This window comes from Callorhinus ursinus, unplaced genomic scaffold (genome assembly GCF_003265705.2).
Source record: "Callorhinus ursinus isolate GAN/ISIS: 27379988/994484 unplaced genomic scaffold, GSC_fseal_2.0 scaffold88, whole genome shotgun sequence".
Classification (NCBI taxonomy): domain Eukaryota; kingdom Metazoa; phylum Chordata; class Mammalia; order Carnivora; family Otariidae; genus Callorhinus; species Callorhinus ursinus.
This window is the reverse complement of record NW_027397150.1, coordinates 2,080,888-2,091,840: the sequence shown is the minus strand read 5'-3', so window position 1 is coordinate 2,091,840 and position 10,953 is coordinate 2,080,888. Positions and strand designations below refer to the sequence as shown.

Here is a 10,953-nt window from a genome sequence, read left to right as displayed (position 1 = left end):
CCCCCAGCCTGTGTCCCTTCCCTTACTCACTTGAGTGGGTACATCCGCAGGGCCGTGTCCATGCCTGGAGTGTAGGACAGAAAAGCAGCCAGGAAGGTCTCCTCCATGATCCCAAATATTAGGATCTTGTTTCTGGGAAGAAATGTTGAAGGGTGAGCTGGAGAAAGGGAGGGAGAGGTAGGGGAGCCGGCGCCCCGTGTGCAGGTGTGAGGGGAGGGCGGGCGGGGCGGGGGGCCGTGCTCACTTCATGCCCTGCTGGAAGACTGAGTTGTGCCGGGTCTTGCAGATGATGAGGTCGGCCCACTGCGCGATCACGATGCTGACAAAGAAGGCCGTGTGGCAGGTGAACTCCAGCACCTTCCGCTGCTCGTAGGTCTGCGGGGGCGGGCAGAGTGGAGACGGACCGTGTCAGAAGGGATCCGGATCTACCTCGTAGGCTTCTTCCCTCTCCCGCCGTCCTGGACCCCAAGGCCGAGTTAGGTCTTAGGCCCCCACACTTCCCACCATCTCGTCTCAGCACTTCCCGTGTTGGGTTGTGAGTGGTTGACCTGTTTTCCTGACCCACCGAGAGCAACTCAAGGGCAAGCACCTGTCTCACTGACCTTGGCGCCGCCCTCCCATGCTTAGTTCAGGGGGTGGCAGGTGTACGGCTCCGAAGTATTCAGCAGGTGAACAAGAAGGGTGGTATGAGGGGGAAGGCAGACTCAGAGAGCAGAGTCAGAGGAAAGAGCTCCGAAGGGGATGGATCTCTCCATCCCACCGCGGAGAAGGGAAGGCCCGACGGGGCGGCACCGGAGAGGAGCGCTCATTCACCCATTGGGTCTTCTTTGCATCGGTAGTTTCCACATAAGGAACCTAAGTCTAGTGGGGAAGATAAGTAGGCTGGCCAGCCAGCGTCATAGGAGAGAGGTCAGAGAGGACTTTGGGAACAGAGAAGAGACGCATCTCCCTTAGACCGGAGAAAAAAAGGCCCTGTTTCAATGATGGAAACATCATGGTTTTAACTGGTAGATTGAATAAAGAATTTGAGAATGCGGAGGACTGACGACAAGACACTGTGTATCGAGCCTCATGGGCTGTGGCGCTTGGAGGGAAAATAATGCCTCAAGTGATTGGAACACGAAGGCTGGAAGTTGATGAGCCCCGAGCTGCGCGGGGAGCGAGTGCCCTGGGCCCGTTTGTGATGTTAGGTCGCCCCCGCCACTGCCGCCACCGTCGTGCATGTGGCCAGCCACCAGCACCCCAGTGCTCTGTGGTCGCTGGCAGATTTTAGCTCTGACGCCCTGACTAGGCCTGCTCCTGTCCTGGATTCTGGGGATTCAAACATCCGTGTGGATGATCCTTCCACCACCACGGTCTCAGCGTCCCTTGGTCTCCCTCTCCAGAGGTGTGGCCCTCCACTCCCCACCTCGGTTGCGGGCGTCCATGTCACACCCGGATCTGTCCTTGCCAATAGCTAGTTTCTCTGTGATTTCCATTTCAAGCATCTCTTTCTCTCTGACCACCACTCGGATCTCTCCATCCCGCCCACTCTGGTGTCTCAATTCCAACACTTCCTAGACTCTACTTGGAGTTAAGTTCCATTGACCCTGTAGGTTACATATTTGGTTGTTGTCTCCCCTCCCAACCCCTGCCCCTCACTGGAATATAAAGTCCACAAGAGCAATAACTTGACCATATTTGTTCACTACCAGACCCCCAGGGCCAGAAGAGTACCTATTTGGTACCTAGAAGATGCTTCATGAATGAATGAGTGGTGATCAGTGGAATTAATGGTGAGAGGTATTTAGAAGGTAGAGAGCTCTCCCTGCTTCTAGCAGTCTGTGGGCGGGGGTGGGGTGGGTGGGGTGGCTCTGTATGCGATTATCTGAATTTTACGGCAATGGAAGAGGCATTGACCCTGCCTTTATGAACTTTATTCCTCAGGGCGATTGTTCTCAACCCATTCTGCAATACCTCAAGATGTCTTTGATGTAATTTGGTGTTACTTCAAATTAATTTTAATTACCTTTAATTTATTACAAATAAATATATGTTAAGCCGCGTCCTGGCAGCAGGGAGATGGTATCAAGATATAAAGCTAATAAAGCCTGGAGTTGAGGATCGAGGAAATGCTGACAATGTAATGACTTTGGGCATCAGTGGACCCTGGAGCATTGTTGGTGGCTGGGAAGATTGACCCCTGATGACTTCATGGGGCGTGGCTAGGGGAAGCCAAGTGTGTACAAGGGGCACCTTTCCAACAACCAGGATTCTAACACACTTTTGAGAAACCTACAGTTAGCTTGGTTTGGAGGCATCATGGTGAAGGCGGAAGGTGTTGGGCAGGAACCAGGGCAGAGCTCCCGTGAAGCTCTAGGGATGCCCTGTGGGACTTGGCACAGGTCGCAAAATCTTTCTAGATTCAGTTTCCTTGTTTACAGACTGATGATAACAGACCACGTGTCTTCTACAGACTTTGCATCCTCTGTGGTCCTACGATTCTAGCAATAATTGGTGTCACATCGCCCACTGTTTTAGAAATTAGGACAGGCATGTTCACAGGTAGGAACAAGCATACTTATTAAATTTCTTGAATACGTCCTGTTGGCTAGAGGGCTTCAGTTTGAACCTCAATCATGTTGGGTTTTACGAAAGACTACCAGAGAGAGGCATCCTCTGAGTTTAACAAGTTTAGAAAGGTGAGAAAGGGAGATACAAAGCACATAGATTTTCAGACTTGAAGTCACAATTTTTGAACTCCCATGGAGGGAGGGAGTGAAACAGAGAGAAGAGTATCTGGTACCTAGAAGATGCTTCATGAATGAATGAGTGGTCGTCAGTGGAATTGATGGCGAGAGGTATTTAGAAGGTAGAGAGAAGAGAGAGAGAGAAGACCCAGCACTCACTTTTGGGGCAACGATGCCTAGAACCTGGAAACACAGAAATCAGCCCCCAGAAGTTGACATGACGAGGGAGACCTCTAGGTCCAAGGAAGCTGAAAGATCCAGCAAGGTAAGGACAGGTGACAGACAGTAGGAATGAGCAGAAATGAAGTCATCATTTGAAAAGTCTTCATTTGAAGAGTATTTGCCGACGTGATGGGAGATTGAGGTCACGAAGGACTGGAGATGAGGTATCATCTCTTCTCCAGTATTCTCCACTCTTCCCTGTCCCTTCTTCACCCTTACTGGTCACTGTCTCGGGCGCTACCTCTTCAACTCACCCACTGCTGTCCGTAGCTGTCCTCCAGGTCATTGAAGAACCGGTCCTCCCAGTTGAGGCGGATGCCTAGCAGGTCACTAGGCTTGAAACCGTTCTCGGCCAGGATCACAAAGTAGGTGAAGAATCCAGCCAGAGCCTGGATCATCCCTGTGAATGACAGTCACAGGACAGAAGAGCGTGGTTCAGAGAAGGACCTTAAAAGGCAGACCATGGAAGGGGTTGTGGCCGGGTTCTAGCTGGGCTGGTGTGTGTCTGAGCTTTTAGTGCTGAAGGTGCTTGCCATCGGCGACCTGATCCCTTCATCTCTGTAGGATTTGTCTCCAAGCCCTGACATTTCTTTCGGAGCTCTAACCCAGAGTCATCTTTGAGTCACATAATCAAAACTGAAAGGATCCTGGAGAGGATTTATTCCCTCTTTCCCTGAGCGAGCGCTGGACTCTTCTGGGCCCGCTCTCTCTTACATGCGGACCCTCATCAGGTCCTGTCATCTCCTCGCACCTCCCCCCTGCCCCTTGCCTGTCCCTTAGTCGACACCTCTGCCTCCAAGCCTAGCCATGCGGTGGTGGACACCAGCGTTTGCCTACCGACTGCTGAGCTGCGCACCAAGTCGATCCTCACGACAATTATAAGCTACTATTTACCTTCGAGAGATGGGAAAACAAGCATGACAAAGATTCGGTCGTCATCCAAGGTCTTACAGATAGTAAGTAAGTGGTGAAACTGGGATTCAAACATAGGTCTGGCTCCTAAATCTGTGCTTTTCCTATATGTTTCCTCCTCTAGATATTGGGGGGATCTCCCCTGTCCATCCCTCACCTGCTCCCTGAAACACTGCACCGGCAATTCGAGAGCAAAGACTTCTAACAGCTTTCCAGTGTCTTCCCAGGCTGGCCCGGGGTAAGTGCTACCTGTACCCACAGCCTCGTCCTCTCCTGCTCCTTTCTCAGGAGCAGGGGCCCCCCAAACTGGTTATTTGCTCTCCTGCAAGCAGGCATGTGAGTTGCCCTCCTCTGGCTCACCGTACATCTGCGATCTTCCGGTACCAGGCGCAAGTCCTGTTCCCTCCACACGGCCTCCCTGACTGTCCTCCTGGCTCCCGAGCCCCCTGCTCTGTTCTCCTCTCGCACGTCCTGTACACACTCATTTCTCAGCACTGGGAAAGATGCTACCATTGTATGTATATCTGTTCCTTCTTGGCTGGACTCTTAAGTCAAGGGCAGATCACATATCCGTGGCTCCTTGTGTTCCGGGGGCCCAGCACAGAGTTTGCCGTCATGAAAATATCTCCCTGACTCCAGTGGCCTGGCAGGTGCAGCCCCTCCCCACACCCCAGCCCCCCATGCCTCTGGCCGCACCAATCTGTCCATAGGCCATGCCGATGAGGCGGTGGTTCACCAGATTATCGCTCCTTGGATTCCGTGGGGCCCTCTTCATGATGTCACTTTCAGCTGACTCGTAAGCCAAGGAGATGGCCGGGACCTGGAGGATGGAGGGTGGGGGTGACAAGGGACACCAAGTTCAGAAGGAAACACAGAAGTAACTCGGGCGAGCTCTGTCCCTCCCCCGGACACAGACTTTTCCTGCTCCCCAGTCCTCTCGTGGCAGCTCTGCGAGCAGGGCCCCAGTTTGGGGCTCACCATGTCGGTGCCCAGGTCGATACAGAGGATGGTTATGGTGCCCAGGGGCAGGGGGATGTTGGCGATGATGAAGAGCAGGAAGGGGGTGATCTCGGGGATGTTGCTGGTCAGGGTGTACGCGATGGATTTCTTCAGGTTGTCGAAGATGAGGCGGCCTGGGGGAGGAAGGCCGCTCTTCTGTGAGAAACGCAAAGAGGACACCACCCACACACTGGCTCCTGGACAGAGAATACTACAAAGCAGAGTCACAGCCCGTGGAAGGGTCTGGAGGTCCGAGACCTCGACCCAGTCCTCGCTCCCAGCTTTGCTCCCGAATCACGTGACTCGTCATTAGAGCCGTGCTCTCTTAGCACGCCATGTCTGAGCCCTCCTTGTTCATGGATTCCGTGGGGCCAATAGCACCTGACCCCTGAGAATGAAATAGGGCTGGGCCGGGCTGGTCCTTGGCGATGTCTGAGAACGCCAACATAAAAGCCATTAGAGGTTGAAGGCTGAAGTGGAGAGAGTCCCAACTTGGGTTCCAATCCCATTCTCTGCCGCAACAGCTTGTGACGCTGGGCACCTCCCCAAGCCTCATTCCACCTCCCTTGCAAGATGGCTTGAGTCTTTCCTTGATGACCCTTTCAAAAACTGTAACCCCAGCCCCATCGCACTGATCTCCTTGTAATATACTATGCAATTTATTTTGCTGCCTGTCTTGCTCCACTAGAAATTAAGGAGCACGAGGGCAGGGATTTGTGTCTTTTTATTTCCCACTGTTCCATCCCAGGATCTAGAATAGAGCCGGGTACATGGTTGGTGCTCAAAAAATGAATTGAATTGAATGGATACCAAATACCGAGCAAAGTGTCAGGATCATACGAGGTCTCAGTACAAAGGTATAACTATTACTCTTATGTGGCTTGTCATAGGGTTCAGCAAGATGACTGCAGGCAGAAAGCAAGGAGCCCAGGAAGCAGGGTTCTGGGGCTCTCCTGCTCACCAGTGGGTGTGGTCTTCAGAACCCTCTGGGAAAGTGGGCGCTTGATTCGGCTCGTGCAGTCAGTCCCTAGATCAGCCTCCAGCTGATCTCATTGTATCAACATCATTCAGGCAACAGGTTCCTGGGGACCCCGGAGATTGTGGCGGATGGAGTCGTCCCAGGGAAGGGCTACATCCTGGAACCTGCTGCAGACCCACTGGAATGTGTGTGAGGGCCCAGGGGGTACTCTGCTAGACCAGGGTCCCCGTCTCCTTCACGAATCTGCACTTGCCTTCCACCTCATACAAAAGGGCTCCTGGCAGTGATGTTCCAACGACGGCCGAGTCTAATTTACAGAATTTTGTCTTACACTGATTATTCCCAGTCCGTACAGGATCACGGAGGTGGAATGTTGGGCAAAGGGAATGATAGAACGCACACCAGCTCCCGCCTGTCACCTGAGTTGACGGGCACCCTGCCCCCTCACCCTCCTCCACGCCCGTGACGATGGAGGCAAAGTTGTCGTCCAGCAGGATCATGTTGGCGGCCTGCTTCGACACGTCGGAGCCCGTGATGCCCATGGCGATGCCAATGTCAGCCTTCTTCAGCGCAGGGGAGTCGTTCACGCCGTCCCCGGTCACCGCCACAATGGCCCCCTGGACGAAGCACAGAAGGAGTGAAGTCATCACTGTGTCGGATCGAGACCGGTCCCAGAGGTCACTCTGATCCCATCATCCCTTGTTTCTTAAAGTCCTTGTGCTTGGCCCTTTCTTCTCCTGCTCCTGCTGAGATGTGAAAACTCTCAGGGGGCCCCCACCTGAAGCGCGTCTCGGGGCTTGAGACAGGGTGCTCTGTGGAGTCCCCCGCCTCTGCCAGCCCGAGGAGGTTTGGGGCAGAGCTGGGCCGGGCCCCCCAAGTTGCCCCCGTCCCCTCACCAGCCTCTGACAGCCCTCCACGATGATGAGCTTCTGCTGCGGGGACGTCCGCGCGAACACGATCTCCGTGTGGTTCTTGAGGATCTCGTCCAGCTGCTCCGCCGTCATGTCCTTCAGGTCAGAGCCGTGCACCACGCACGCCTTGGCTTCCCTGAGGCAAGGGGGTCAAAAGCCACTGCAGAGCGCTCAGAGTTCCCTGGAGGCCCCAGTGCCTCTGTCCAGCCTCCGCCATACCCTCCTGTTTCTGCCTTCAGCCCGGCTCCTCGCTAGTCCCCAGCCACCCACGGTCCCCGGACGGACACGCTGCACCCCTCCCCGCCTCCCACCCGCTCCTCCCTTTGCTCTGCGTCCTTCCACCCACTTCCTCTGAAAACCCACTGGCATAGTCACTGGGTCGTTTTCCCATTACATTTTACTTTGCCATAAGTAAGCCCTACACATCCCACCTACTACAGGAGCCTCCGGGAACTGTAGCGAGGGGGGGTCGGGGTGGGGCGGCTGAGGATGGAGGGGACACACGGCAGGTCTGAGTTCTTTAGGGGCCCCACCTGGTGTTGATCTGGCTGATAGGGACCTGGAGCTGCGCAGCCATGTCCTCTGCCGTCTCGTTGCCTTCTGATATAATGCCCACACCTTTGGCGATGGCCTTGGCTGTGATGGGGTGGTCCCCGGTCACCATGATCACCTGGGTCGGGAAGGGAAGGAAGGGGGGCAGAATCATCTTCAGGGCTTCCTGGACACTTGGTCTTTCTCTCCAGGACCTAACGGATCACTACCTTCACTCCACAGGGCTATTTGTAGGAGTCCCCGAGGACTTCTGCTGCGGTGGCTTCGTCCCCGGGGACGGGGTCAGGACCACCAGACCGTAACACATAGAACTGTTTGGGTTCTAGATTTCCCGGGCATAAACTGGGGATTTGGGTGTATGACTATATTCCGATTTTCACTGAATTGTTCCAGAAGCTGTTCTGTTTCTTTAAGCTCAAAAGACAAACACCTACACATAGAACAAATGGTAATAAAGGGACATCTGGGATAATCCTTCTGCTTAGCAAAATATCCTCTAGGCCCAGGTGTGTTCTGACCCACTGTTCCCTCCCCCCCCCCCCCGTGGCCTCCCCTGGGCTCCAGCCCTTTCGCCGTCGCCCGGTCCCCCGGCTCCAGGCTGTGCCAGCATTGTGCTCCTTCTGTGTGTCAGCACTCCTCCTGCTCTGGACCGGGAGGGCTTGCCTCTGTCTGCTGGCCCCAGTGCTCCGCAAGAATGGGCCGTGTCCCGGCTCCCTGTGAAGCTCTGCTCTTGCGCAAAGCCTAGCACATAGCCGTCGTTCCGCAAACAGCCATCAGATGCAGGAATGAAAGAATGACCGCTTCTTGAGAATCAGGGCCCCAGGCTCCCGAGTGCCCTGCCGGCGCACGGCTTTCCCTGGCTCCGATGGAGGGAAAGGCAGCTGCGAGGCTGTGGCTGAACTGTCCTGGGAAGGTCCTGGAAAGGTCCGTCTGTTTGCTTTCAGAGCATGGAAACAAGCCTGTAGGGAGTGTTTCCCAGAGCCCGCCTCGTTGTGCGCTGGCCTGAGAGCAGCGGGACTCCAAGCCCGGCTTCCTGGAGGGAGGTGGTAACGCAGAAGTCCGTGTGGCCACCAGAGACGCAGCGCGGGCCGCTGTACCCACAGCACGGACGGCGAGTGTCCCCATCTCACCAACGCAGCCCGTGGGGTACCCGGGGAGGGTCTGGGAGGGAACTGCACGCGAGCTTACAAAGTTCCCGGTGTGACGCAGACCGAGCCCTCCGTGCTGCCCTTCAGGCTCCCCGCACCCGGACAGCCCCACAGGGGCTCATCCGTGGTGACCAGGGCGGTGGGGGGCTGGAGGGCAGGTGCGCCGTCATCCTGATGCCCCCACCCCCCCCACTCCAAGCACCTGCCCGGTCTGACTGCTCAAAGGCGCTGTTCCGTAGTAGTTTCCGGCAGTCCCACCTCCAGGCCAGGCTGGAGAAAGAAAAACACAATCTCCCCCGCGCCCCCAAGTCCCCGGGACGCGATTTCGCAGCGCACCGAGGTGCACGCGCACAACAGACGCGCAGTCCTGCAGAGTGGCTCCCTTTGAGGTAAAGGACATCTCCTGGTTTCTGGGATTCGTCAGGGACTGAAGGAATCTCATTTCCAACTTGTGGGTGCTGAGCGTACCTCTGCTGTTCCCATGTAGTCTTGCGAGCTGCCCCCTTGTTCCCTCGTCCCTTCTCTTCCTGTGTGGGGCCCATCTGAGAGACGGAGTCCGGTGTTGGTGACACCGGTGTCAGCCTCACGGCCAGACTGTGGTTCTTGGAGGAGGCCAGGTTCACGGTGAGGCCCAAACACCTTCACGGCCCCTACAGCCTCAGTGAGTGGCAAATATAATGGAGACTTGGCTCTACCTGGGAAGTACCAGCCCTGCGATCATCTCCTTGTAAGAACTTTGCTGCCCTGTGACCCCAGGGCTCTCCGATCAGCTCTGCATCAAGGCCACTTTGGTATTGGCCCTGGAAGGGTCTACCCTACGCGACAACCCACCCGCCTATGTCTATCACATTTGTCTTCTTTGGAGGATGGCATCATGCGTGTGTTTTACACTCCCCTATAGGGAAAGGGGGCTGATTCAGAATTTCTCACCGAGTCTGCCAAAGTTCTGCCAGCTTCGGGTCCAGAAGAAGTGAGAAATGATAATGCGAACTGTAAGCCCATGCCCAGAACGCGGACTGGCCCAGAAAGCCCCCGGGCCTCCTGCTTCAGCAGCCAGCCTCGGACTCGCCTGCCTCGGGCAGTCACGACACCCAGGCTAACTCAGCCCTTCGGCCCCGTTCGGGCCTCCAATTGTAAGTCTCTTCTTCTTGCTATAAGGGACCCACAAATCCCCAGATGAGATACATTTCACATCCCCAGTATAATTCCCCGTTCCAACAGCCGCCTCAATGCTCAGGAATGTCAAATGGGCCCTTCTCCAGCTAGCTCCTATGATGTGGTGTGGGGGCTTCGAGAGCTGGGGGAGGTCGAGACATTGGCTATCCTACGCAGATGCAGACGTGCTGCTTCCGCAGAGAACCGACCGCCCAAACAGCGTGTGGTGATTAAGGAACTCACTCAGAATAGTTCCTCGGTTCTCACTCCAGCCACAATCATTGAACTTGGCACGGCCCAGCTGCCCCCAAACTGCCGACAGTCAAAGGTCTAAGATAAAGCCGGCTCCAACAGATAGCATCTCGTTCTCCCTAGATACCTCCAGCGCCCCCCACCCTCCAACCTGTTCTCCCCCAGGCCTGGGATCCAGAATATCGGGCATGAGCCGGAAAGGTATCAGTCTTTGACCTGTGAGGATGTAGGTGAGTCTTAGAATCTGACCTGGAAGCGGGGTACAGAATGTCTCAGAACTAGAGGAATCCCATGCAGTCCGAGCCCCCCGGCCAAGGAGGAGTTCCCACCTCTGGGAGTGTGTTCTGCAACTGTGTTTCACTCTTTTTGGTTTTTAGTTTTGACTCCTGGACGAGTGCCTGTTGGTGTAGCTGTTCGCCCCGAGTCAGGGGCAACCAGGATTCAGCTGTCCGTGGCTCAGCCTCTCTGTCATCCACTCCAGCCCCCGGCCCCTTCCCAGGAGCACCTTTCCCTGACATCTTCTAGCCCTTTGCTACTCCTGTTGTGGTGTGCAGACCAGCGGCAACGGCATCACCTGGGAGCTTGTTACAAATGCAGAATCTCAGGGTCTTAGACTTGCAGAATCAAGATTTTGCATTCCGACAAAACCCCTCGATGAGTCACATGCACAACCCTAGGACACGGGTTCTCAAACTTACCTGCCTAGTGAAATCTCTAAGAAAGTTATAAGAAAGGGGGCACCTGGTGGCTCAGTTGGTTAAGCGTCTGCCTTCGGCTCAGGTCACGATCTCCGGGTCCTGGGATTGAGCCCTGCATTGGGCTCCCTGCTCAGTGGGGAGTCTGCTTCTGCCTCTCCCTCTGCCCCTCCCCCCTGCTTGTGTGCTCTCTCTCTCTCTCTCAAATGAAAAATCAATAAATAAAAATCTTAAAAAAAGAAAGTTTGAAGAGTTACAGATGTCTGCACCCTGCCCTGAGAGTTTCCAATTTAATGGGTGTGGGGTGCGGCCTAAGCATCAGATTTTGTTTTAAGTTTATTTATTTATTTAAGTAATCTCTATACCCAGTGTGGGGCTTGAACTCACAACCCCGAGATC

The 10,953-nt window shown here is 55.0% G+C and overlaps 1 protein-coding gene and 1 long non-coding RNA gene across 7 annotated transcripts in view; one reads left to right on the top strand and one right to left on the bottom strand.

The window, feature by feature from the left end:
- ATP1A2 (ATPase Na+/K+ transporting subunit alpha 2) overlaps window positions 1–10,953 on the bottom strand; it is a 60,348-nt gene that overhangs the window by 3,793 nt on the left and 45,602 nt on the right. For 4 of the 6 annotated variants that reach the window (XM_073888259.1, XM_025860713.2, XM_025860714.2 and 1 more), the window contains 8 exons: window positions 7,286–7,422; window positions 6,738–6,888; window positions 6,290–6,458; window positions 4,842–4,996; window positions 4,560–4,683; window positions 3,206–3,351; window positions 245–375; window positions 31–132 (listed from right to left, as the gene is read on the bottom strand). In XM_073888259.1, coding sequence (XP_073744360.1) covers window positions 31–132; window positions 245–375; window positions 3,206–3,351; window positions 4,560–4,683; window positions 4,842–4,996; window positions 6,290–6,458; window positions 6,738–6,888; window positions 7,286–7,422 — 1,115 coding nt within the window. Of the gene's footprint in view, window positions 1–30; window positions 133–244; window positions 376–3,205; window positions 3,352–4,559; window positions 4,684–4,841; window positions 4,997–6,094; window positions 6,223–6,289; window positions 6,459–6,737; window positions 6,889–7,285; window positions 7,423–10,953 lie in introns of those variants that run through there. The other 2 variants (XM_073888260.1, XM_073888262.1) reach the window with 2 other exon arrangements.
- Window positions 8,250–10,750, top strand: LOC141371706 (uncharacterized). The gene is made up of 4 exons (XR_012376867.1): window positions 8,250–8,841; window positions 8,940–9,585; window positions 9,983–10,089; window positions 10,237–10,750. It is a non-coding gene; the product is annotated as an uncharacterized lncRNA (long non-coding RNA).